Raw genomic sequence first — 26,292 nt, 5'->3', positions numbered from 1 at the left:
TATATATATACAGAACTTTACGTGGTCTATATCACTTCTCTGGTGGTTGCTGGTGAGCTCAATTGCTGGAATCTATCTATAAAACCTTAAATACGCCATACCACTTCTCTGGTGAGAGTTGTGGCTGAGCTCAGTTGCTGGAATATCTATAAAACCTTAAATATGATTTACCACTTTTCTGGTGAGAGTTGCTGGTAAGCTCAGTTGATGGAATATATATAAAATCTTAAGTGGGCCATACCACTTCTCTGGTGAGAGTTGCTGGTGAGCTATAAGACAAGTGAGCCATACCACTTCTCTGGTGAGAGTTGCGGGTGAGCTATATTATACGTGAGCCATACCACTTCTCTGGGGAGAGTTGCTGGTGAGCTATATTACATGTGAGCCATATCGCTTCTCTGGTGAGAGTTGCTGGTGAGCTATAGTACAAGTGAGCCATACCACTTCTCTGGTGAGAGTTGCTGGTGAGCTGTAATACATATCGGGCCATACCACTTCTCTGGTGAGAGTTGCTGGTGAGCTCTGATACTTGGCATTGCCGAGTGCTTTGTGGCTGCTAGGATTCCATACGGCACAGAAGGTCTTTCTTTCTTTCCTGCTTTGTTATTCAAATACTGAGGCTAAGGTCACATGGCCAGGGCTCCTATTGGCTCTCTAGAGTCAGAGTTTTTTCTCAGTCTCCACCTGCTGGTAGGCGAGCACAACCCATCAGTCCAATCCTGGTTCGGTCCGGAGGGACTAAAGGAAAGCAAATTAGCAGGTAAGATCTAATTTCTCCTTACTAAGCATCAAGATGTGTCAAGAGTCACATTGTGGCACTGCCAAAGAGAATCTGAGACTTTGATGCAGATGAGAAGTCCATTTCATAGAAATTACCTTCTAGAATATCAATAAAATATTATATTGTCACCATCTTAGTAATGGGGCAATAATTTTTCTTTTGGAAATTTCCTAGATTGCTTTTCTCTGAGCTTTGGTATTGGGACCTTCTTATTTGCGGTCTAATGGATAACCATTTTTATTGTATTGTGCTTTCTCTTGTTTTCCTGTATGTTAGTTTGATAATGGGGATTATGTTTATCATTTTCAAGTCTGATGCTTGATGTATATATGGTTAAAATTCAATTAAAACAAACATTAACTTTTGAATCCAAAATAGTCCACTGCACTAAATTCTTTAAACAGCAGCTAATGACCTTTGCTCCAACTTTCAAAGCTTTTCCTGGATCATGATCTACCATTACCCCTCATCAAAAGGAACAGAGATCAAACAAACTTTTTTCTTACTGAACGAAATGGATTCTTTTGGGCTCATTTTCGAAAGAGAAGGACGTCCAAATCGGTAAAATCGAAACCCGATTTAGGACGTCTCCAACTGCACTCAGTTGCAAGGACAACCAAAGTTCAAGGGTGTGTGTCAGAGGCGTAGCGAAGGCGGGACTTGGGCGTGCCTAACACTTGGACGTCCTTGACCCATAATCGAAAAAAACAAGGATGTCACTGACAAACACTTGGATGTTTTCACCTGGACGTGTTTTTATTACGAATAAGGCACAAAAAGGTGCCCGAAATGACCAGATGACCACCAGAGAGAATCGGGGATGACCTCCTGTTACTCCCCCCCAGTGGTCACTAACCCCCTCCCACCCTCAAAAAAACATCTTTAAAAATATGTCGTGCCAGCCTCAGATGTCATACTCCGGTCCATGACAGCGCATGCAGGTTCCAGGAGCAGTTTTAGTGGGTACTGCAGTGCACTTCAGACAGGCAGACCCAGGCCCATACCCCCCCACCTGTTACATTTGTGGAGGAAACAGCGAGCCCTCCAAAACCCATATCTAGGTGCCCCCCCTTCACCCATAAGGGCTATGGTAGTGGTGTACAGTTGTAGGTAGTGGGTTTTAGGGGGATTTTTTTTTTTGGGGGGGGGGGGGGGGGGGCTCAGCACACAAGGAGCTATGTACCTGGGAGCAATTTATGAAGTCCACTGCAGTGCCCCCTATGGTGCCCTGTTGGTGTCCTGGCATGTCAGGGGGACCAGTGCACTACAAATGCTGGCTCCTCCCACGCCCAAAATGGCTTTCATTAGGATGTTTTTGACATGGACGTCTTTGGTTTCGAAAATCGCCGAAAGTCATAAACGTCCATGTCTTGGTACATCCAAATTTAAGGATTTGGATGTCTCCAACAGTATTTTCAAAACGAAAGATGGACGTCCATCTTGTTTTGAAAATAGCCTAGGAATAAGAGATAGAAATGTAAACTGTTAGCCAACTGGAAAGTGTACATTTGCCAATGGCAGCCCCTATCCTGTTTGGGTTAAAAGAAACAAAAAGCTGGACAGAACTTCTACAGGCATTAGTCCGCTCCAGATAGGTCAAGGCTTTCTTGTAGGTCAAAGAATGCAGTCTACTTTGAACTTTATGGTCATGTGGTTTAGGAAAAAAGGTTGGAAGACTACTGACTGGTTAAAGTGGAACTGACACTACTTTGGAAGGATCTTCAGATGGGTGTGCAAACCCACTCTATTATTTAAGAATACAGTATAAGATGAACCAGTTATTAGAGCCTGGAGCTTACCGAGTGCTGAATTAACTGCCACCAAAAATACGACATTTCAGGTTAGGTACTTCAAGTGACAGATATCTAGTGGCTCAAAATGAGCTTTTATCTGCTGCATAAAACACTGACGTCCCATGACACTATGGAAGGCTTGATGGGAAGCCTCATATAAAGAGAACTACTATAGGCTGTACTGAAATGGGTTTACCTTCTACCTGATAAGCTCCAACTGCACTAAACTTTGTCTTTACAGAGTTAATCTTCAGAACCGCCTCCTGGTAATGTAGACTGTATTGAAGCAGTTTTTGTGTAGGTCAAATGAAAAGAATCTATAACCACACCCTCATACCAGATGGCAAACCTCTTCCATTTAAAACCATATGTCCTTTTAGCAGTAATCTTTTCTGTCTGCCAACAAAACCTGTGAGACACTGTCAAGTTCAAGGAAGACAATGTCATCCTCTTAACATCCAAGCTGTGAAGGGAAAAGGACTCTATGTTGGGAAACAACATTATGCCTTGCTCTTGCATGGTGGAAAACCCTTCAGTCTCATTGGACCGCTGATGGAAAAATCCAACAGAAGTGGGGCCCACACTTACCTTGACCAGTAAAGTGCTATGAGAATCAATAGTCCCCTATCTTGCTTGAGCTTCAAAATGGTCTTTGCTATGAGGGGTACTGGAGCATATGCATATATATGACCTTCCACTCACAATGCAGAAGGAAAGCATCCAAGCCTGGTTTACCATATAGATATTTTCTTGTTCGCTGGAATGGCAAAAAGATCTATTGAGGGTGTGTCCCACTCCTGAAAGAATCTCAGGACAACTTTGCCACCCAATATCCACTCATGGGACTCAACTCAGGGCACTCAGGTCAAAGAGTGGAGCAGTAGCCTAATGGTTAGTGCAGTGGGCTTTGATCCTGGTGACCTGGGTTCAATTCCCACTACGGCTCCTTGTCACCTTGTGCAACTCACGTAACCCTCCCATTGCCCTGGGTACAAAAACTTAGATTGTGAGCCCTCTAGGGACAGAGAAAGTACCTACATATAATTGTACAGTGCTGTGTTATGTATAGTAGCGCTACAGAAATGATTAGTATTAGAATCCTCCTTTTCGTAATCAGAAAATACTTGGAATAAAATCCCTGCCCTCTTTCCTGTGGTGGAACATGTTCGACCACATTGGCTCATAAGGGAAAAGAGTTCATTTGTAATTATTTCCTGATGCTGAGCTTAAGCTTTATACTCTCAGTGGGTAAACTGGTGGCTGCTCTGCCAAGTGAGGATGGTATCCTTATCTGGACTATCTTGAGAACCCACCTGTCTGGGGTTATAAAAAAGGGGCCATCTGTTTGCAAAAAAATACATAAAATTTTGCCTCCCCCCCCCCCCCCTACAGGTAGGCCATCCAGAACAGACAAGAACTGAGGCTATGGTTTTGTGGAGGCAATCAAAAACCCATCCTTGGCTTCGGCTGTGATGCAGGTTAGGACTTTTCGGCCCTCTGTTGTCTGGGATGAGGAGCAGGGGCATGGAGGATAGCTATGCCTATGAGAGTAATAGGATTTCCATTGTCCTCCACTCTGATACTTCCTAGAGGAGGAGTCTGGGTTGGAAGTAAGCCTGGAGGAAGTTTTAAAGATGCCATTATGTGACATGATGAAAGTAGTAGCCTCTTGAACCTTCTCTCTAAAGAAGTTCTCTCCAGGGCACATCAGCGAGCTTTTCCTGCACATCTTGTCTAAGGACCGAGGCCAGCAGCCAGGAAAGTCTCCAGGAATCAATCCCCATGGCAGAAACTCTAAATGCTGTGTTGAAAATCCATCACATGGATTATATATTTTTCACACTGTTTCCTTTCAGCTATTAGCAAGCAGAGTTCCTCAGCCTTGTCTCTAGAAAGATTGTCAGCAAACTCACTAGTACATGCCAATATGGAACAATCTTTTCCCAAGACTCCAAATGTCCAAACCTCCCTTTCCAGGCACCGAAGAATGAGTGTTGGAACTCTTGGCTATTTTGAGCTCAGATTCAACCATCATGGAATGGTGAGGGAAATGCTACACTTCTTGAATCCTTGACTATATATAAAGTTAATCTTCTTATTAACAGGGAATACAGGAGGTGGGTCTCACACATTCTCATCTGCACACTTTTAGGATTTTGTGAACTGGCAGTGTTTACAGATTCCTCAGGGAGGATTGAGAAAAAAAATATGCAATGTTTCTGCACGTTGTCACTCCTCAATCTCTAACAGAAATGGAATGGCCTAAGCCATATCCTGAATAAAATCAATTTGAGGGGTGGGAGAAAATGAGTACCTCTAGTGGGAGAACATATGTCTCTCTCACATGGCAAGGAGGGTTCTGAAGGGATACCAGTAGATTTCTCCTCTAAGAAGCTCTCTGGCTTCTCATCAGAATCTCAGAAGCACTCTGACTTAAGATTCACAGAAGTCAGTAGTCAAAATCTGAGTTTCTGCCTCTCACACTAACAGTTACAGTTGGACTCCTACGGCGTAAGGACACTAAGGATTCCTGGTGCCTCGGTGAAACATCCTTCCTGATGTACTGGAAATTGACACCAGTGCAGCCAACTGCCTCCAAGCCCCCTCCATGCCTTGTTGTCGAGGTGTCTCTTTCAGGCAAGACATGGGTCTTGAGTATCGGCTGACCGTCCCTGCTCTTGACATCAAAAAATTGAACAAAGCAGCTCTCCATATGCTCCTTGAACTTCTGCATAAGCTGCTCTACAAAGGTACAATTACAAAGGATGTAATTGAACAAGGGGAGGAGGGCATCACAGTAGGAGCGGTAACATCCTCCTGAGTCACCTGAGGAAAACTAGAACCAGAGTCTTGGGTCTGTGGAGGCTATCGCTCCCTCTCCGATGACACAAAAGATGTGGTCTCATTTTGAGGTTGCATCCTTGGTGCCACACTTCAATGTGAAGTGATGCAAAGTCTCAGCCTCCACTCGATGTTCTACATCATGCTCTCTTGGCACCGGTGAAGATGAGGTCTAATCCTCCTTCTTTAGACAATGATTGCTCCTGATGGTTTCTACCGCTGCTCAATGTCTACTACTACTAAACATTTCTATAGCGCTACTAGACTTACGCAGCGCTGTACAAATTAACATGAAAAGACAGTCCCTGCTCAACAGGGTAATTACTACTACTACTACTACTACTACTACTATTTAGCATTTCTATAGCGCTACAAAGCATACGCAGCGCTGCACAAACATAGAAGAAAGACAGTCCCTGCTCAAAGAGCTTACAATCTAATAGACAAAAAATAAATAAAGTAAGCAAATCAAATCAATTAATGTGAACGGGAAGGAAGAGAGGAGGGTAGGTGGAGGCGAGTGGTTACAAGTGGTTACGAGTCAAAAGCAATGTTAAAGAGGTGGGCTTTCAGTCTAGATTTAAAGGTGGCCAAGGATGGGGCAAGACGTAGGGGCTCAGGAAGTTTATTCCAGGCGTAGGGTGCAGCGAGACAAAAGGCGCGAAGTCTGGAGTTGGCAGTAGTGGAGAAGGGAACAGATAAGAAGGATTAAGACATTCTTTATGTTGATACATATCCAGCATCCAATGTTGCTTCTGGATCCATGGAAACCAATGTTTTTGATGCCAATGGGCCAGTTATCACCAAAAAGCTTTTCTCAAACCCCTCTGATATCTGTGGGGGGAAGGTCCAAAGAACTGAAGGCACCACGAATGGGTATCTGTAATGGATATGGTTCTGTTGAACAGAACACCTCTTGAAACTGCTAAGGGTTTTTTTTAGGCTCTCGTCTGGAAAATTAGCCATAGCAAACTATGGTGATAAAAATACCCTGGCCAGGATCTCAAAGCCTAAAAATGGCTATAAATATTGACATTCCCTTGTTATATTTTATTTTTTTATGTTGACATTTATACTCCACATTATCCTAAACATACTCAAGTTCAATATGGCTAACAGCAGATAAACAACAGACAAGGTTTACAACACCATAAACAAAATATCAAATGCAGACCATTGATGGCCATAAGATAGTCCATCAATGGACAGAAACCTCTCAAAGAGGAGAGTTTTCAGTCTTAAATTGTGGAATTTCTTTAATCACAATTAATTTTTGCATTTGTATTTTGAAAAATCTGAATTAAAAAAAAAAAGCTTAAAAATGTCTTAAAATGAGCTGATGCAACCCCCCCCCCCCCCCCCAAACAAAAACACTTAAAATCTGTTGGAAAAAACCTAAATAACCAGGCAAAGACTAAGGGGCACTCAAGGAAGTTACATGGAAATACTTTTAAAACAAATAGAAGGAAATATGTTTTCACTCAACGAATAGTTAAGCTCTTGAACTCTTTGCCAGAGGATGTGGTAAAAGCGGTTAGTGTTCCTGGGTTTAAAAAAAGGTTTGGACAAATTCCTGGGGGAAAGTCCATAGTCTGCTATTGAGACAGACATGGGAAGCAACTGCATGCCCTGGGATTCGCAGTATGGAGTGTTGCCACGTTTTGGGTTTCTGCCAGGTACTTGTGACCCGGCTTGGCCACTGTTTGGAAAACAGGATACTGGGCTAGATGGACCATGGTCTGACCCAGTATGGCTACTCTTATGACATGAAAGATCATACGGCGGTGACAGGACTTGCAGACTTTCAAGGAGGAGAAAGTTCTGAGGGACTGAGGTGGACGTGATGGAAAAAAGCAGGTCCAGTTGGCTCCATGGAAAAGTTTAGTGGACTACCCAAACACTTCTAGAAAAGGTTGTAGGGTAGTGTTTCCTGTGCCAGGCTAAGTCAGTGATGTCACCCATGTACGACGATTCAGAGACCTGCTTGTCCTTGGAGAAAAAGGCATAATGGCTATACCAACTGACTTGCAGATTAGATGTACTAATCATTCTTCTCTCGACAAAAAAAAAAAAATCAGTATAGTTTATCTGGCCCAAAGTGGCGGTGATATCTCCTGATAAAACATTATAAAATGTTATTTTACAAGGCAACCCCTTTTAAAACAGCTGTTATAGATATTCTTTGTGTATCAGCTTCCTTGTTGCTCATTCCTACTCTTCCCTGTTTCAGTCCTGATTAGCCCAATTTTCTCCTATGTGGAGTTCCAGCTAAATCAGAGCAAGATTTAATTTGTCTACAGCACCACAAGTCTTAATTCATGACTACCCTGTGTTTTGTCTCCTATACTAAAGTTAACTATTTTAGTAATGGTCCATGGTCAGCAGCCTGAGGCAGCAACTCTCTCTGTAGTCCAATATGTGTGTGTCTAAGTCTAGCCTGTGTCACCCTTTCTTCTTCCCCACCTAGTCCCCCAAAGGCTGTCAGGACAGGCCTCTACAGCATCCCCAAACCCATCACAATTATTCACCACTGCCTTTTCACTGAAAATTTAAGCCTGTAAAAACATCTATGCAAATTCCATTTTCTTACTTCTCTACAACATTTAGGCACATCTACAATATTCTTGTCAAAGTAATTTTAATTACTTCTCTACATCTGAATGCCAATTTCAGATATATAATTTTTATTTCTTTTGTTGTTATTCTCATGCACAGAAGACCACCCTTTTCTTTACATTTAGAATAGCAGCAGATATTTTTAAAGTTCCAGTTGCATTTTTTTTTTTTTTTTGCTTTTGTAGATTACTACAGCTGAGTACAGAGCTCAAGTAGGTTTACTGGACCTGGAGAACCATGGGTTATTTCAAATTCTGCTGCATTCTGCTGAACCAGAATCCAAGGAGTCACCTTCTAACACTGCATTATGCTCATAACCTCCCTCATCTTTGTGTAATGATCCCTTTGCATAAAACTTTCACCAAGGGCTAGAGAGCGGAGATAGGCAACTCTGGTCCTCGAGTGCCACAGGTCAAATCAGGTTTTCAGGATATCCATAATGAAGATGAATAAGATAGGTTTCCAAGACAGAAGACAGAGGCAAAATCCAACAAAGCGATGAAAGAAAAGTAGAGTTAGAAGAAAGAAGAAAAATCCAGCTGTTCAAATTTACAGAACAACAAATTTGCAGAGTAAACTCGTCTTACTGGATCATATTTGAAACATTAACAGCATCATATAATCTGATGATTGTTTGCATCACTTGATATATACACTTGCCCTGATGCAAGCGGTATTCTATTCTAAGTTTTATATACCGCTTGTTGCTCCAAACAAAAAGGATTCACAGCAGTTAACAGAATAAAAGGTCCTGTACATTAGAGGGCATTACAAAAATTATCTTATACAAGGTAGCATCAAACAATCTAAAATCCAATTCTCAACTTACTTATCAAATAAATAAGTTTTTAAAGACTTCCTAAAAAGATGGTAAACTCTTCCTAACCTAAGGCAACATTCCAGAATCATGCCCCCTGAAAAGAAAAAGAACCCTCACGAATTGATTTTGACTGAATATCTTTTAAAGTAGGATAGTTCAAATTTAGGGTTCGATGGAAACAAACTTCTACCAGAAGAAGGAATTCCAAGCAGTGTAACATATTGTACTGAAATGTACTTTTTTCTTTCAACTCTACTTTTCTTCTTGAGATAGATTTGTTTACAAATGTGTGCAGGAGTGGCCTAGTGGTTAGAGGTGGCCAGTTGAAATCCCGCTGCTGCTCCTTGTGATCTTGGGCAAGTAACTTAACCCTCCACTGCCTCAGTTACAAACTTAGATTGTGAGTCCTCCAGGGGCAGGGAAATATTTTATTTTTGTTACATTTGTACCCCGCGCTTTCCCACTCATGGCAGGGTCAATGCGGCTTACATGGGGCAATGGAGGGTTAAGTGACTTGCCCAGAGTCACAAGGAGCTGCCTGTGCCAGGAATCGAACTCAGTTCCTCAGGACCAAAGTCCACCACCCTAACCACTAGGCCACTCCTCCACTGTTGCTACTATTTGAGATTCTACATGGAATGTTGCTACTATTGGAGATTCTACATGGAATGTTGCTATTCCACTAGCAACATTCCATGTAGAAGTCGGCCCTTGCACATCACCAATGTGGCCGCGCAGGCTTCTGCTTCTGTGAGTCTGACGTCCTGCACGTAGGTGCAGGACGTCAGACTCACAGAAACAGAAGTCTGCGCAGCCTTCTATATGGAATGTTGCTAGTGGAATAGCAGCATTCCATGTAGAATCTCCAATAGTATCTATTTTATTTTTGTTACATTTGTACCCTGCGCTTTCCCACTCATGGCAGGCTCAATGCGGCTTACATGGGGCAATGGAGGGTTAAGTGACTTGCCCAGAGTCACAAGGAGCTGCCTGTGCCTGAAGTGGGAATCGAACTCAGTTCCTCAGTTCCCCAGGACCAAAGAAGTCCACCACCCTAACCACTAGGCCACTCCTCCACTAGTGTACCTGAATGTAACTCACCTTGCGCTACTACTGAAAAGGTGCAAGCAAAATCTAAATAAATAAAATACAATGGAAGTAGTGTATACATATTCATTATGAAAGATCTGCCTGTGGCACTCAAGGACTGGAGTGGCCTATCCATGAGCTGGAGGATGCCAGGGGAAAGGAGGGGTAGGTGGCACCTATGCAGGCTTGCTCTTCCTCCTCAGGGGCATTCAACTCGCCCCCCCCCCCCCAAACCTACCTTCACTGAAGACGGTCTTTGCACAGTTGAGGGTAAAAGTACAGACATTTTATTTAGTAGGATTTATTTTCTGCCTTTTTGAAGAAATCACCCAAGATGGTGTACAGCAAGAATAACCTGGACACAGGCTATATAGGATCAAAGCAGTGAAAACAAACAAACACAGAAACAAAAAAGCCCAAACATTCAAACAGTAAACACTATAACACAACACACATTACAACATCCTAATAGACAGCACAGGAGGTAAATGGAAGTGGAACATACAGATATAACACAGAAAAAGTAAGGAAAAATTATGTCTTACCTGATAATTTTCTTCCCTTTGAGTAGATGAATCCAGACGTTATGACCATCTACCAGCAGGTGGAGATAAGAGAGCACTGAACTGAATTCTAATATAGGACAGTATGCTCCTTAGCTAGTAATTATTCCTTATAATAAAGCAGAAGGAAGAACTAGGTAAATATGACTCCTTCCTCACAGAAACACATCCACATACGAAATAGAACCAGAAACAATCCAGAACAGCAACCAAATAAACAGAAGAAAAGAACAGGCACTATCCTCAAGGCTGCTGGGGGGGGGGGGGGGGGGGGGGGGGGTTCTGGATTCATCTACTGTAACTAAAGGAAAGAAAATGATCAGGCAAGACAATTTTTACTTCCTTGTCATCAGCAGCAGACGAATCCAGACTTGCAGGATGTAGCAAAGCAGTCCTTAAACAGGGTGGGATGCAAACACCACCACAGAAAGAACTGACGCCCCGAAGGAAGCCTCTGCTTGACAGTACTTAGAAAATGTACGTAACGATGGCCAGGTTACCGACCTACAGATTTCTTCCAGAGAAAGTGGGCTGAGTCCTAATAGAGTGTGACCAAAGTGAATTGGAAGGAGACTTCCCCGCCAAAACACACACGCTGAAGCAATAGCTTCCCTGATCCAACACACATCGGTAGCCTTAGAGACCGCCCTTATTGGGACCACTAAAGAGAACAAAAAGGTGATCCAAACAACAAAATTCATTCATGGCCTGAAGAAACTAAAGTAGTGCCAGATGAAGCATTACCCTGTGCAGCATCCTGCCTATCAGCAGCCACGGAGAAAAGAAAGGAGACCTGTCAACAGCCATGGCTAAAGCAGAGTGTCCAGCCCTTCCACATAGAGTTCCTTTCTTCTGCTTTAGAACCTGGGAACGTTGGTTCTTCATGCAGCGATGAGATCCAGAATTGGACTGCCCCGTCTCTGAGTCACCATCTGAAAGGCTGGTCATGACAGATCCCACTCTACTGGATCTAGAGAGTTCTGGCTGAGAAAATCTGCCAGCACATTCTCCTTCGCCCTCTGGGAACTGCGAGTGCCGTCCTGTTTGTTGATATAGGCCACTAATGAGGCGGCTATATAGGTATATGCAAGTACGTCTCCTTTAGCCCCAGACAGGTTAGAAACTCTCTGGGCTGTACTTCCTCAATTACCGAGTGCAAGGTCTCCATGCGAAAATGTCTGACTCTCAAAAACTTGTTGACCTGCTTGAGGCTGAGTACTGGACAGAATGTAACCCCTTTTTGGGGATTACAAAGTAGATGAAGTATCTGACCTGGCCCAGCTCTGGCAACCACATCGGAACCACAGCTCCCACGTCCTGCAGAGAATGAAGCATGGGGAACATGATCTCACCTCTTTATTCCCTCACCCTTAATTGTTCTGTTTACCCGTCTTATCTAGATTTGAAACTCTTTGAGCAGGGACTGTCTTCTATGTATGGTGTACAGCGCTGCGTATGCCTTGTGGCGCTATAGAAATAAGTAGATAGATAGATAGAAAGAACATGATCTCCCTTTTTTGGGGGGATGTTGCATGGAGATTCCAGGAAAGATTTTACAATTGGGGAGGCAAATTCTAATTTGTACCCATCACAAACAATGATGGTCTGGGTCTGTAGTAACCTTGGCCCACTCCCCACAAAGAAGAAGGACAGCCATCCCTTTATCAGAAAAGTTGGAGAGTGGATCGGCAACTCATCACTGGTAGGGACATTAGGCCGATGATCTGGCAGGCTGAGCTGAGGAACATTAATCGGAGCGAAAGGAGTGTTACTTTTGATTATTAGGCCTCTGAAAGGCCTGAGACTGCCTAGGGTTGTATCTCTTGTAGTCCTTCAGGAAAGACAGAGCCTGTGTCACCCTGGATCAGCCCTTAGACTTATCCTCTGAAGCATTGAGTTTTGGAGTCCCCTGAGTTTTTCACCAATTTTTCCAAATCCTCTCCCAAAAAGAAGCTTACCTCGAAAGGGTAGCTTTGTTAGATGCTGATTGGAGGCTGCATTTGCTGTGACCACCAAAGGCCATCTGCTTAGCTGAGGCCTAGACAAAATCATACAAAAAGATCTATTAAATAAGCTAATCCAGTCTCCATCCCTGGAAATTCGAAGGCCACCTCAGGCTCGGTGTCCAACCCGGCATCTGCCACCTGCTAAACCCAACTGAGACAAGGTTGAGCAGAATAAGAACTTCAGAATGTCACTTGTAGCAACAGGGCGGCTACCTCAAAGGAGAGCTTTAAAGACGATGTTAGCTGATGGTCCTGCACAACTAGAAGGGTAGTTTTCTTGGGTACTGCAGCCACCAGTGAATACATCTTGGGTAACTTCATCTTCTTCAGCTGCTCAGGCAAAATGGGATAAAGACGGGACATAGCCCATGCCAGCTTCAAATTGGAAGCTGACGTGGACTACTGAGTCGTAATTAACTCCTGTATCGCTTCATGAACAGGAAAAGACCAAGGCATCTGTCTAGTAATTGCCATCCTAGGATTAGCTGCTGCCGGAGATGGGGTCTCAGATGATTCAATATTAAGAACTTCCAGAGCCTTGGTAATAAAGGAAGGCAACGCTTCCTTATGAAAAAACCGTACCGTGGTTGGATCATCAGCTTCATCCACCACAATCCCTCTCTTCCAGTGGATCCAAGACAGGAGACAACATGGAGGCAGCAGAACTACCCCTCTGACAGCCCAGCAGGAGACACTAACTACCTCAGACAAGACCTCCATCCTTCTCCTTTTGGAGACAGAGTCCCCCTCTCCCACTGGATAAGCAGCTTGTGAACCAGGTGACTGATGAGACCATTTAAGGAGATATACCTGATGCAACAGCAAGACAAATTCTGAAGAAAAGGGCTCCTACACAGCAGAACCCATCTGATCAATCTCCATAGTCACAAAGCCTAGCCCAGAAGAAGAAAACTGTGAGACAGCTGCTGACTCAGCTGTTCCCTGCATGCTCTTTTCAGCAGGGTAAGAATTGTGGCTTTCCAAGATGGCAGCGGGAGACACTGCACCCATGGAGGGGAGAGAAGAACCTGGCAACAGCTCCCCTGTGCGAAAAAATGAGGTCTCCACAGCCTCTGATTATTTGGAGCCCAACTCGTATATGGAACACTGCCCCAACGCTGCTCTCCGCTTTTTACAGTGAGAGCAACACTTAAAAAAAACCTTTGCCACCATAAGAAAGCAAAACCATGAGTGCAGCCCGATCCAATTAAATTTAAAGCGGTACATACCCGAAGCAGTGAGAATGGAAGCCTGCCGATTCTCTGCTGAAGCTGCACTGGAAGCACAGCTGGGAAGACTCCCCTTAAATTACAGCCTCAGCAGCAGTCAGACTGCTAATTTGTCCCCTCAAAGTTCCCTGTTCTTAAGCTCTCTTTCCCTCACCCGCTAACTCTGTGAGGAAGGATAGGGGACCAGTGGCAGAAGGGGGAGGGTAGGGACCTAGCATCACTAGGTGTAACCCAATAATAGGCACCGACTCAGCCTATACCCCCAGGCTCAACTAGGCTCAACTGAATCAAGAGACCAAAGATAGGTGCCAAACAGCAGAAAGACCGTCCATCCGCCTGCTGGAAATAGAGAATACTGACTAGTCAAGGAGCATACTGTCCTATATTACAGAGTTCTGCTCACTGCTCTATCTCCACTTGCTGGTAGATGGTCATAACCCACAAATCTGGATTTGTCTGCTGCTGATGACAAGGAACAGGAGTTTGATAAGCTTATCTAGCTTAAGGAAAATATTGCACACGGTGTCATAAAAGGTGAATGTGTTGTAAGCAAGTCCTGCTGCAGTAAGTGCAGAGTGCAGCGACGTTAGTCCTTATGTGATTATTTAGTCGCTTCTTTCATGAAAGGTGTGGGAGAAATGCCAGGCTTTCATTTGCTTCCTAAAGTACAGATAGCTTTCTGTTAGAAGCCTTTTTGAGAGTGCATTCCAGACTGTGGGGACTATTTCAGAAAATGCTACTAGTACATTACAGTAACACCTGCCAACAAGCTACTGTTATCTTCTTTGCCTCAAAAGGAATTGTTCATGCACTCCTGAGACAGAGTTGTTGCTGGAAGGCGGTTGATGTGTGCGTTAGAATAATATTTGAGCCCATGTAAACTGCATCTTATGAAAGATCCTACATTATTTTTGATTCTTCTTATAAACTGGACCCGTGTCAAGTAGCACCACCTGCCAAGACTCGGATAACTTACAAATTCTAACCATGCAGTGGTGAAAATACAGGAGTCTATGCAATAAAAACACGAACAATATTTTCTCTTTCTACTGTACTTTTTAAACTCAGCACAAAAATATCCTCTGCTCATAGCTTGATCTGCACTGGTAACAGCAGGAATTCAAGATTCCCCCCACCTCAAATATATACTTAAATAAAATCTGAACAGAAGTACTATATATTGTATATACCAATACACCTTCCTTCCAGCTCTTTAATAAATTTCATTCTATATCACTCTGATGATTGTTGCCTGTACAATGCTGCATCTATGATTGATAAGCCAGTGATAGAAGAAATCACACACGAATAACGCTGGATATATAGAATATGCCTCAAAGAACTAAAAAAAGGTTTTATCACAGATTGTGACTATCCTTCCCCCATTTAATAAGAAATTCAAGTGTCTAAACAAATATTAAAAGTGTAATATTAACTTGCTCATTTTAAAAAGAGCTACATATATTTTCACATACACAATTTGCCCTTCCTTCTAAAAATTTCAAAGTATTACTCTTAACTATAAAGCTAAAATTCTAACAACAAAAGCAATGCTGCATGCAATTTGAAACTTTTTTTCATGACAAGCTTTAAAATGTAAGTACGAGTAAGAAGAAAAACCGTTTACCCTGTAATGCAGAATCTACTAGTGATCAGCTTTCCTCAGCTTCGCTCTGCCCTGTAACCAGGTACAGTGTTTAGTATTCCCTCTTAATTTGCTTGCCCTTTATTACTTATGAGAGAATATAATCCTCCCTGTTTAGCTCACAGTAGGATTATCACAAGTACTTTTCAAGCCGCATCTCCAATCATCAAATTAATGCCATGGAGCACCCTTTCCTCATGCAGTTTACTAAGCCGCACAGCACAGGTTCGGCACATTTTCGGTTTTGCAGAACTTATTCCTTAAATTCAATAATCCAAATATCCTGAAGAGACCAGATATTATCAGATGTACTTTTAACACCGAGAAGGTCATGCTGGAAAGTGTCAACTCTCTACAGGCTTCAAATTCATAATTTTATTGGTTTTTCACACTGTTTCCCCAAGGAAAAAAATATTGTGCAAGCATTTAGATTAACTTTAACAACTACATTTTTACTGTGCATAACCTGGTATAGTGAGTAGCTGGTAATAACGGTCAAAATCTGTTAAATATACAGCCCCAAGTTACCAATATGCAGCTTGACTAGAACTTTCTGACAAATGTCTACTTATTTAACCAGAACCATATGGAAAAGAAAACAGGAGACATACTTTAAAAATGTTTTTCTCTATAACCTTCTGAAGTACATGTCAAGCAAGCAGACACATATTAGAAGTCAGGTCAGCTATAGCAGGCAACTAAAAGCTGCCGTGACTTGCCCAGGGTCACATGGAGCTGCAGTGGGAGTCAAACCTGGTTCTCAGCTCGCTGCACTAACCATTAGGCTTGCTCCTCCATTCCACACAGTCCACTTGTTTCAGGTCTCATGTTCGACACAGTATTTTAGAAATGTAACGTGGGTACGTATGTGCTTTTATAAAATAGATTCCTGGAATAAGCCTCAGCAGTGCACAAAATGCTTTTATCCAAAGTTACATCTGTTCCAAGGCAGGTCCAGCTTTGTGTGCACCCTGTGCAGGTATGTGCATATTTTATAAAGTACCCTCCTTTCCTTTTTGTTTCCAGATGTGTTTAGTCGCAAAGTAATTTTTTATAATGTATTCATGTTTTAGTTACCGTGTATTGTAAACTGTCATGATGTAATTTTTTTTATTTCAAATGACAGTAGTAGTACTACAAATAAACTCTGCCTTGGCTTCACCCAAATGCTGCTGCCCCTTGAGCAATCTGCATAAAAGCAAGCATGTATATATTTACCTATACAATTCTAGCACATTCATTTCCTGCATGAAAAACATTTTACATGCAGGAAATGTTTACAAAATTATCTCCGTATTTAATAGATTGCTCACTGCCAAAACAAAAAACCACAATGCCAAAGAAAAGGTTAGCTGACATACACAAGTGGACTGTACTACTTAAGATTATCCTATTTTTTTTAAAAGAATTATTCCAAATACAGCAACAAAGTATGCTAATAGAAATATTAAGTATCCTAGATATTATCTATGTTCTCATATGAACCCCCCCCCCCAGGGGAAATCTGCATATTAAAGGAACCTAAGTTGTAGCCCACTATAGACAGAGGCAGGGAAATTACAAGAGAAATAAGGAAAAGGAGGATAACAGATAACCTCCAACATCAAATTAACATAAAGGCGTAATCAAGCCAGTCAAAGAATAGAAATGACCAACAAAGCCAAGGTATTATCTTGAAGAGCGAGCCTTACATGGTTGCACACCCTGAAATTTAACCATGTATTTGGGGTGGGGGGGGGGGGGGGGGGAAACCTCACTCACCTGCATGCCTGACTGAGGTTAAACACACTTAAAACACACTTAATTTCATAAAAAGTATCCGCTTGGAACAGGGAGCAAGAAACTTGAATCCCATTTTGCCTTTGTAGGGCAGGGATTTCTCTCTCAGACGGATCTTGCTATTTTTTGATGACAATGTAGCACCCAAAATATTCAGTAAACTTCTGAGTTGTGGCTGGTTTTCACAAAGCAGGGCAGATCTAGAAACCGGCTTTCAAGCTGATCTGGGTTAGAAAACATTAACAAGGTCAGCACGAAGAGCCAGGAAGATCACTTTCTGAATGCTGTTAATTCAATACTTATAACTGCTGACTACTACTACAGCTTTTCCTACATAAGCGCACAACTATGGAATGGACTCCCTAAAGCCGTGAAAACAATCCATGACCATCCAAACTTCAGGAAATCACTAAAAACCACCCTCTTCAAAAAGGCTTACCCCACCGATCCAACGTAAATCCCTACACCGAGCAACACAACATAACCAATGATTGTACTGGACAATACCCTTCGACCCACATGATGCCTGATAATTACCTCATTCAACCACAATGTGTGCTACTGTTGGGTGGGCCTGAGCACTAAATAGGTGGGCCCCGGCCTACCCAGGCCCACCTGTGGCTACGCCACTGCCCTAAGCAGTTCCATTTTGAGGGGGGGTTGTCAGGCCTATCTTCATGAAAACAGCTACATATTTATTATTCATCATAAAATTTTAGTCCTTGGCTTGTACCTTAAAACTTTCAACCTCATAACAGTGCCATATAACCAACTACTATGCCAGTTTTCCTTTACCAAATTTTACTGATGCCATTTATAAATACAACTAGTAAAAAAGGCCCGTTTCCGACACAAATGAAACGGGCGCTAGCAAGGTTTTTCTTGGAGTGTGTATGTTTGAGAGAGTGTATGTGAGAGTGACTGTGTGTGAGAGAGAGAGAGTGAATGTGCAAGTGTGTGTGTGTGAGTGAGAGAGAGAGAGAGAGTCTGGGTGCGAGTGTGTCTGTGAGAATGAGAGTGTATGCAATTGCATATGTGAGACACAGTGTGAGAGAGAGAGGGAGAGAGAGAGAGTGTGAGACACAGACTCTCTGTGAGACTGAGTGTATGAGACCAAAAGAGCATGTGAGTGACTGTGTGACACATAGAGAGTGAATGTGATAGTGTGAGACATAGAGTGTGTGAGAGACAGTATGTGAGAGTGACAGAAAGACTGACTGTGAAAGAGAGAGAGTGTGAGAGAGAGAGTGTGTGTGTGACAGAGATACCTCCCCCCTCTCTGGTGTCAGGCCCCCCCTCCCTCCCTCTCTCTGGTGTCAGGTCCCCCCTCTCTCTCTGGTGTCTGAGTGTTACTGTGCAGGATGCTGAGCTCTGGCTGTGCTTCAAGGAACTGACCAATCCTATTTAATAGAATGCACCTCCAACATTCTGAAGCCGAGAAACCTCGTGTGGTTGGTCACTTCTGCTTGTGATGAACCCGTAAGTACGTGATGTCAATTCAGGAGATGGATACAGAGAGCAGGAATGCCTCAGCCACGCAGTCAGCTTCAGAATGTTGGAGGTGCGTTTTATTATATAGGATATACTCAGCTCAATAGTTAGGGAAAGATTATTAAAAACAAAAGGTTTTCTCACAATACAAGTTATACATATTTTATCCATTGCCATATTGGGATTACAGTAGGATATTAGACTAGTTCAGAAGTTTTCTGACAAGTAGGGTGTACAGAGTTAAGACGAAGGGTGGATTATCACAAAACTGGAGAATGGATTGCAGTTCTCCAGGGCTCAGTGCTGTCACCCATTTTATTCAATGTCTATATGAGATCTTTAGGCAAAGCATTAATAGGTCTGGATATATTATAGTATGCAGATGATATAAATTTATTCCCTTGACCCCTTCAGTAGTTGACAGTTTGGCTATTGTCCAAAAGTGTTTTAATAGGGTTGAAACATGGATCTCTTCTCATTTATTTTAATACTAAATACAGAAAAACAAACCTGCTCTTGATCTTCAGCAGTCAGCTAGAGGCTTAAATATTAATGTTTTCTGTCTAACATTTGCGGCTTAAGTGTTTTAGAGGTAATTCTGCATCTGCTGCTTTCTATGGAATATCAGGTTAATGCTCTGACTCGTAAGGTGTTTTGGAAATTGAGACAGCTTCGAAGGATAAGAAGTTACTGTTTGACCAGTTTAAAATTATAACCCAACTCTATATTTTACCTAATTATTACCATTGCCTGTACATGGGTTGTGCTCAAAAACTTCTGGTTAAATTGCAAACTCTTCAAAATATATCTTTATCTTCTTGGGCAGACTGGATGGACAGTACAGGTCTTTATCTGCCGTCATTTACTACGTTACTATGTTGTTTGCTATGTTACTTTGCCATGTTAGCAAATTTGAACACGTCTCTCCACTGCTGTTAAAATTGAACTGGCTTCTGGTAGAACATTGTATTCTATTTAAACTCAGTTGCAAATTTTAAAATCAATTCAGCAGCAAAGTTCTCCTATTTGACCCAACTAACAGTATGTCCATATTATTCCAGACTGAGGTGGAAAAGTAGAAAATTGACCCTACATTTTCCTGATGTTAAAAGGGTAAGTTAAAAGAGCAGCACTGGTCTTACTTTACCATACAAGTTGATTACATATTATTTCACAAACAAAACGTTAAAAACTTGTTTAAGAAATCTTTGGGTTGTTAATTTTAGTTTATCTTAAGGTATACTATATCATAATTTAAATGCTGTACTTCCTAGGAAAGCCTAGCTAATTTGTTTGTGCTCAACATAAAACCCTGTAGGAAATCTGGCAGAATTTGTATTTTGTATCTGTATCCAAAAAGTGTAAAAATATAATAAAATAGATTGGAAGAGATAAGATGGGTAAAACTAGGAATAAGCCAAAAGGGAAATGAGTCAAGAAATGATCAAACGGTATTTTAAAGAACACAACTTTAAAGTGATGTGGCACTGTACTCTGAAGATATATTAAAGTGAATTAAATTTTAAATTATGATACACTCATATACTCTATTAACTATTTTTATTTACATTTTTGACTTGTATTACATTTATGAATGGAACTTTTATAAAATGTATTGTTCGCAACTTCGGACAATTTTTAGAATTGTTAAATCAGGATAAAAAATGAAAATGAACATAGAAATACAAAGTTCTATTAATTGTTAAAAGCTCCTCTTCTTTACATTTTAATTAGGGAATCAGGACATGAGGAATTTTTTTTTTTTTTTTAGTGTTTCTTACATTCATGAAGATAACTACATAACTCATTTAGCTAAATCCAGTTCAAATGATCTTCAAGGGCCTACTCCTTGGAGAATTATGAAATTCTGTCTTAGTCATCCGTGTTCATTACAAAATCGATGGGGGGGAAAAAAAAGCCAGCCTAGATTTTATTGACTAGTTTTGATGTTATTGAAAATACTTCAGTATAACACCAAAAAAGCAGGAACAGTAAGCAATGTATTCAAAGAAGTCCTAATTACACTTCAGCCACTATACGCCTATATTATGTGTTTCTTTCTACAGCAGCAGAAGTATAGAAAGTGAAACAATTATGTGGAATGCATGCATAGTCCCATGCCATGACAGCTCTGTAATTATCCATTTAATCTGCTATCTGTACTAGTGAACCATGTGCAGGATCAGCTTTAAACAAACCAATGTAATTTTATCTATGCAAAAAAAAAATTATTCTCCCTACCGACTGTACATTTGTTTTGAATAGAAGAATGGGTTTTAATTCCCACTTTGGGATCTGGCACTTAAGGTTAACTGAATATAGATCTGAAACACTTAGCTTTTTGGTAGAGGATATCACCTAGTGTCCAAACCAAGAGACACAGTGCAAGTGTTTATCGTAGGAGCTCCACCTTGCAGCCCTGGTTACTAAAGATAGCAAAATTTACTTGGCTTATAGTGCCGTTTATGTACAGTGAATCTGTGAAGAGTATCAGACAAAAAGGACTGATCTGCAGAGGGAAACTGTCCCTCCTAAAGGCTCAAAGCCATGCTCAAGACCTATTTCCACAAGCATTTCCCTCGGAACGAACTTGATGGACAAGATTGCTCCTCACAACCTGCACAACATATTGCGAGAAATTCACCCTACAACCTCCAAATGTATCTAATTTCTTCCTCATTGTGTTGTCATTCTTTTCACCGACTCCCCTCCTACTGTATTGAGAGCGCACAGCAAGCAGGTCCAGGAGGGGAGTGAGAAAATGCTGGCCCATGAATTGGGTGGGGGGGGGGAGGCAAGCAGCACACAATTATTAATCATGATTACATTTTTGAATTGTGATTCATAATTAAAGTGTTAATTGCAATTAACGTGCAACCCTATTAATTACATATTCTACTGCTCTATACATCTTACATTTATATAATGTATTAATGTAAATTAGACATCCCTGTGTTTCTTTTCCATTTTCCTTTCCTTGATGATTTTAATTGTACGCTGCTTAGATAACTAGTTTATTTGCAGTACAGTAAATAAACAAACTGTGAACATTATACATAATGGCTCCCTGATGAGAGCTGGGTGGGAGAACTGAAGTGAGGAGTTATGAATTCCAGATTAGAATTGGATAAAAGGGGTAATAAGAGAGGCTGTATATTACATATGCTAATTACCTGAAAAGGAATATATATTTAAAAAAGCAAACAAAACTCCCCTCTATACCATGTTATCAAATCTACTATATCGATACTGTGTCTATAGAAAGGAGACCTGCAACCTTCTGGAGATGGTGGTTTATTTCATTTTATATATATTTTTTACAAATATAACTTACCTCTATTTCAAATTCTTTATTCTGTATTGCTGAATATGGAACACAATAGTATTCATTACAAATTACTCTAAAAAAATACAGAATAATCCCTTTAGAATAAAAGTCTGCGACTATCCTTACCTGTTAGTTCCTACTTTACCCAATATAAATATATTAAGTCTTCTGTGTCATCCTTCTCTTATACATAAAGGTGCTCATTTTCAAAGCACATAGTCTTACAAAGTTACATAGAAACATATGTAACTTTATAAGTCTATGTGCTTTGAAAATGAGCCTGTACTCTGCAAGACTATTTATTATGTATCCACCTGATTAGGAGTGTATCTACTGAAACAAACTGCTTCACAAATAGAGCAATTCTCATGGGTAGAAAATAACCTAGAGACGTTAAAGGGAACAATTCACTTTATCTGAAATAAAGCTTTGATTTAGTATACGCCATGTACTGGAATAATTCGCTTGCTCACTAATTACATTTTAAGGAAAAATGACTTACCGGCTGCTCAGGTACATCTTGTGCGTCTTCCATGGCTGTTGGCAGGCTATCTTGATGCTTCAATGAATAAAATGTAAACCCTTCGCTGTAGTCTTCAAAGGCTGCTGGGCAAGCAGAAAAAAAAAAAAAAAGTGTTAGCTTTTCATGCTTTATCATTTAGGAGATCAGGCAGAAAAAGTCTCCCTGCTCTGTTTAGTTTCCAAAGCTGAAGCTAGCGTCTCAAATGATAAGGAAAGAAGCACATATGGTCTGGGTTTGTAAAACAGACTTAACAGAAAGAACTCTGAGAAGCAGTGTTCAAGGAGAAATTAGGTCTTACCTGATAATTTTCTTTCCATTAGTCCTTCCCACGATTCCAAAACCTGTGGGATAGTTGTGTCCATCAACCAGCAGGTGGAGATAAGCTGATAACTGTGCTGGGCATCCAGTCCAGCTCCTCTGTATTTACCCTGCCACTCACCTTTACCTATATTTACTGTAATTTGCATGAAGCATGTTGACTTGTTTCAATGATCTCCTCTTTCCTATTTTGAATTAGTAGGGTTTTTTTTTTTTTTTTTAAATCTTTTCATGCCTTTCAAGTTTTATTAGTTAGCAAAAGCGGTATAGCAAATGCAAATAAATAAATAATAGACAAGAAGTAAGGATAATACTCTAACACAACAACTCGCTAACCTAACACTAACAGACAAGCAAACATATGTGGACCTCTCATCTCTGGATAACCTGTAGAGAATAAGAGATATGCAGGAAGCAGCATGCAGGGTGACGGGGCCTTGGGAACAGTGGGAAGAACTAATGGAAAGAAAATTATCAGGAAAGACCTAATTTATCTTTCCATTACAAGCTTTCCACTATTCCAGAACCCTAGAGTGGGTGGGATCCTGGCGCTGCTTTCTGACGAGCATGTCGCAACGTGCACCCTATAGTGCTGGCCAAAGGTATGCAGCGCCAACCATGTCACCGCCTTGCAAATATCTGTCAGAGACAGTAAGGTAGTCCTCCACCCAGGATGACGCTGTACACCTCGTAGAATAAGCCCACAGAAGGCCTGAGGAGCCTGCTTCCCACAAGCGTATAAGCTGATGCAATAGTTTCCTTCTGCCATCTAGCAATTGTGGGCATGGAAGCCATGAGGCCATAGCCTCTGTTTACTAAAAAGCACAGTCTGTCTGATTTGCGAAACTCATTCATGATTTTCACATATCTAATGAGGACTCTACGTGCATCGAGAAACTTCAAGAAAGAATACTAAGCCTCTCTTTGAAAGGACAGAAGCTCCACAGATTGTTTCGGATTAAATGCTGATATCACTTTTGGAAAGAAGGAAACGTGTGCAGGGAGATCTCGCCTACAAAAATCAGAGAAAGGGATTCCGACAAGACAACCTGAAGCTCTGAAACCCTATGTGCTGACACAAGAGCCACCATGAATGCTGTATTTAGTGGAGGATCCAGAGTAGCTCAAAAGGAGGCTTCTGCAGAACCCTAAGGTTCCACTCTGGACACAGCGTATGAAAGGGATGCTGCGAGCGGCTCGCTCCCTGTAAGAATTGATCAATATCCAGGTGAGTTGCAAGAGACCTCTTCTGTAGTTGGCTCCTGAAACAGGCCAAAGCCACAACCTGAACATTTAGAGACCCCATGATAATTCTTTCTGAAGGCCTGCCTGAAAAAATGCTAGGATGTGCGCGATCTAAGCAGAGAAGGGAGAAAGTCTACGCTCAGAGAACCAGCCCCCGAACATCCATTACACCCTCGCATACACCATGGATGTACAGCATCTCCGAGCCTTAAGCAAGGTAGCAATGACTGAATCAAAATAACCTTTTCGTCTTAACCGAGCCCTTTCAATGGCTAAGCCATAAGACCAAAGGGGCACAGATCATCCATGAGCACCAGAACTTGCTTCAGTAGACTGGATACCTGTGGAAGATGGCGAGGACCCCCATCCAGCAGTCGAATCAGGTCTGCAGCCAGTCCAAGGTACAAAAATTATTTGACCACGATGCAATGCAATCCTTTTCAACATGCGGCCTACCACAGACTGAGGGAAGACATATGGTAGATGTGTCTTTGACCAGGACTGAAGTAGGGCATCGATCCCCATTGAAGCCGGTTCTTTCTGATGGCTGAAGAACTTGTGCAGTTTGGCATTTTTTTTTTCATCACTATCAAATCCAGAAGCAGACAACCCCATTGATCCACTATCAGCTGAAATCCCTGGCTGGACAGTTCCCATTCTCCCGGGTCCAAGGATTGCCAGCTGAGAAAATCTGCCTCTACATTCAAGGACCTATCTCACATTGCCAACAAGAAGAAAAGATTTTTCTCTGTACAAATCATGAGGGAGACTGCGCTGTCGGAGAAAGCTCAGAGCGGGCCCCTCACCAGAAAGGCATTCCACAATGCCCTGAGCTCCAAGTGATTTATCATTCAGAGACTCCTGTTCCGCCCAGATGCCCTATTCCAGATGGAACTTGTAATGAGCTCACCACCTCCCACTGTGTTATTGGAAAGGGAACTCCGCCGGTCAAATTTCTGGGCATCAACCAAAAGATATGATTCTGCAGACTCAAGCCACCCACAAAGCTCGAATGGGGACCAGTTGACCAACTGGACCAGGAGCAATTCACTCAGAACCAGAGGCTGAAAAGTATGTCCATCCACCTGCTGGAGATGGAAAATGCTGAGGAGCTGGACTGGATGCCAAAAGAGATAAGTCTCAGCTCATTTTTTAGTTCTTTATCTCCACCTGCTGGTTGATGGACACAACTATCCCACAGATCCTGAAACAGTGGGAAGCTACATAATGGAATTATTTTTAAATTTAATTTATTACAATAAAATGGCAAAAGGCACAGGTAAAACGCCTGCTTTAATATCATGCCAAATAATTTCAGCAAATGTTCCATTTTTCTATGGTAATTTTCATTTAGCTTAGATTAATTGAAAAACTATAGTGCTCCTTCAATCAATCAGGTCTAAACTACCAATCCATGATAAAAAATCTAAAACCTAGTCTAGTTTGCAATATTTACCAAATTATAATTTAAAGGAACATTAAAGAAGGAGAAGGTAAAACATCAGCAAAATACTTCGCTCTTCCCAATAGCACTTACTCACAGTTCCCTCCTTCCGTCACATATGGCTTGACTCCCTACGTAACACTTGCTTCAATATTGTTGCACCCACTTTGTGGAATGCTCTCCATATTTCCCTTAAAACCGAACCTTCCCTTGTAAAATTTAAGAGCTGCCTTAAAACACACTTATTCTCTCAGGAATTCCCACAAACCCAACCCTCCTCCCTGTAGGTTGAAGTCCTGTTCTTCCTATTTTTTCCCTGCTGTTTTGCCCTCTATACCACTGTCCTTATAACCCTTTTGGCAACTGTAATACTATCCTCTTCTACCGAGGTTCTCCCCATATATCTCTCCACCTTCCAACTGCTCTTGATTATTCTATTATGTGTTTGTCTAGTCTTTGCATAGTTTTGTTCTTTGATTTTACAAACCCTCTTCCCCATTACCATTGATTTGAATTGTAAACCACTTAGATGTCTTCTGTATGCATAACGGTATATCAAATAAAATTGAACTTCAGCTTAGAGAAACCACAGTGCTAGTTTACAACTTGTGATTTCATGGGATGACCCACCTTCCCCACTTTAATTACCTGTATCACCACCCACCGAGACACACAGTCTAATGTTCAAGAATAAAGTGCATTTAAAACTCGATTATTGAGCCTGAAATGCAAAGCATGGATTCTGAGAAAGACTTTTTGTTCATTAATGCTATCTTAAACT

At 41.6% G+C, this 26,292-nt stretch overlaps 1 protein-coding gene across 8 annotated transcripts in view; it reads right to left on the bottom strand.

The window, feature by feature from the left end:
* EYA3 (EYA transcriptional coactivator and phosphatase 3) overlaps window positions 1–26,292 on the bottom strand; it is a 271,535-nt gene that overhangs the window by 132,743 nt on the left and 112,500 nt on the right. For 3 of the 8 annotated variants that reach the window (XM_030220264.1, XM_030220270.1, XM_030220265.1), the window contains 2 exons: window positions 22,484–22,587; window positions 21,988–22,054 (listed from right to left, as the gene is read on the bottom strand). In XM_030220264.1, the coding sequence (XP_030076124.1) occupies window positions 21,988–22,054; window positions 22,484–22,500 (84 nt within the window). In that variant the 5' untranslated portion in view covers window positions 22,501–22,587. Of the gene's footprint in view, window positions 1–21,987; window positions 22,055–22,483; window positions 22,588–26,292 lie in introns of those variants that run through there. The other 5 variants (XM_030220266.1, XM_030220267.1, XM_030220268.1 and 2 more) reach the window with 4 other exon arrangements.

Source organism: Microcaecilia unicolor, chromosome 11 (genome assembly GCF_901765095.1).
Source record: "Microcaecilia unicolor chromosome 11, aMicUni1.1, whole genome shotgun sequence".
Lineage (NCBI taxonomy): Eukaryota > Metazoa > Chordata > Amphibia > Gymnophiona > Siphonopidae > Microcaecilia > Microcaecilia unicolor.
The sequence above is the reverse complement of the archived record's forward strand: the minus strand, read 5'-3'. Positions and strand labels throughout refer to the sequence as shown.